Source organism: Gavialis gangeticus, unplaced genomic scaffold (assembly GCF_001723915.1).
Source record: "Gavialis gangeticus isolate Ggan-Ray unplaced genomic scaffold, GavGan_comp1, whole genome shotgun sequence".
Taxonomy (NCBI): domain Eukaryota; kingdom Metazoa; phylum Chordata; order Crocodylia; family Gavialidae; genus Gavialis; species Gavialis gangeticus.
Window position 1 is genome coordinate 53910480 of NW_017729030.1, and position 1552 is coordinate 53912031.

At 42.8% G+C, this 1552-nt stretch overlaps 1 protein-coding gene across 7 annotated transcripts in view; it reads left to right on the forward strand.

The window, feature by feature from the left end:
* The window catches only part of INTS10 (integrator complex subunit 10), an 84461-nt gene that overhangs the window by 23431 nt on the left and 59478 nt on the right, over positions 1 to 1552 (forward strand). For all 7 annotated transcript variants that reach the window (XR_002098479.1, XM_019522228.1, XM_019522229.1 and 4 more), the window contains exon 4: positions 1016 to 1155. Coding sequence is in view for 6 of the 7 variants with exons in the window: in XM_019522228.1 (XP_019377773.1) it covers positions 1016 to 1155 (140 nt within the window). In the remaining variant the exon portion in view is untranslated. The remainder of the gene's footprint in view (positions 1 to 1015; positions 1156 to 1552) is intronic.

Here is a 1552-nt window from a genome sequence, read left to right on the forward strand (position 1 = left end):
CAAAGGAGCAATTATAGGTCAACCCTGTCTATAAGTCAGATGTCATGTTTCTATGGCTTGCTTTGGAGAAAGAGAATGTAGGCTTGTAATCAGAATAATCAAGTTAATTGATGTATGCTTGTTCTCCCAAATGTCAAAATAAGTTCTTTTTTCAGTACCTGATACTTGTGGCAAGAACAGCGTAACATGACGTTTGTAGCTCTAAACAATAAGATGACCTCCCCCCCATCTATTTAGGAGAATAGCAATAACTGTAGTCTAAGACTGAGTTAACCAGTCAAGGGCTGCAGGAGATAACTTAGGAAGTTCTGTTATTCCTCCAGAAAAAGAATCTATTGAGTGGTCGTTTATTATATGCTCACTTCTTTGAAACTTGCCACATTCACATAATGGAATTTCTTTAAATTGCCACTTATGCATCAGGTACGCACATCTGCTGTGTGATGTCTTGATAAAACTAAGGATCAGCTGTTACCTGTTCTTTTTTTATCCTGTCTTAAGTTAAGACACACTGGGTGCGTCCACACTTGCATGGACATTTTGTTCCCTGGGGACAACTAGTAATGGCGCACCTTGTGCTGCTGTTAGTTGTCCCTGGGGAACACCTGTGCCATGCATCCTATGGCGCATTGCAGGTTACTTCAGGTGGGACGGGGGGAGGATACCTGGGCTGTCTTACCTGGGGTCTTGGGAGCCTCCTGGAACTGTAGAAGTGGCAGTCCTGCTGTGCGGAAGTCTAGCCAGCTGCAGAGTGTGGCTCTGGACAGCTAGGCTCCGGTTTTGAGTGGTGCACGCTGCCCCCACAAGTGCCACTCTGCTTTTTTTTTCTGTGGGTATTTTTGACCCCGGATATCTAGGGGTCAGAAAAAACAACCACGAGCTGCTCCCTTGCAGTGCAGAGAACAACTGAACGTGCAGTATGTGGTGCTGCAGACGCATACCACACGGCTGCACTTGTCTGGACATGGCCATTGAAGGTTTTTTTCTAATTTCAATATCTGTTTTCCTTTTCTAGGTTTATTTGAGACTCTTCCTGGTCGTGTCCAGTGTGAAATGTTACTGAAAGCCACAGAGCAGTGTTTTAATACTCTGGAACGGGCGGAAATGCTATTGCTGTTGCTGCGACGCTTCCCAGAAACTGTGGTACAGCACGGGGTAAGAGAAAACTAGCCCCTTGTCACTGTTCACTTGTCAGTCTGGTTTTTCAGGTGTTGTCTGCAAGTCATTAGTTTGTGAAATTGATTCAATATTTTTAATTCTGACCTTGTAGCTATCAATGCAGACAGCTGTCAGATGCTGTCATTACTATACCTTCTGAACATCCAGTAAAAGATATGAGCTTGAAATAAACAGAGGCAAACAAAAATAATATTTTGCACTGTAAAATCCATAGAAGAGTCTGTATTTAATGTAAGCTTGGACCACAAAAGAGGGATATGGAAAATCATTGTAATCTTATGTTAAAATGAAATTTAGTGTCCAAGGGAGGGACGCTGTTTCAGTACTTCACAATTAACTCTAATCTAGAGAAGAGTGGGAGAAAGTGGAATTG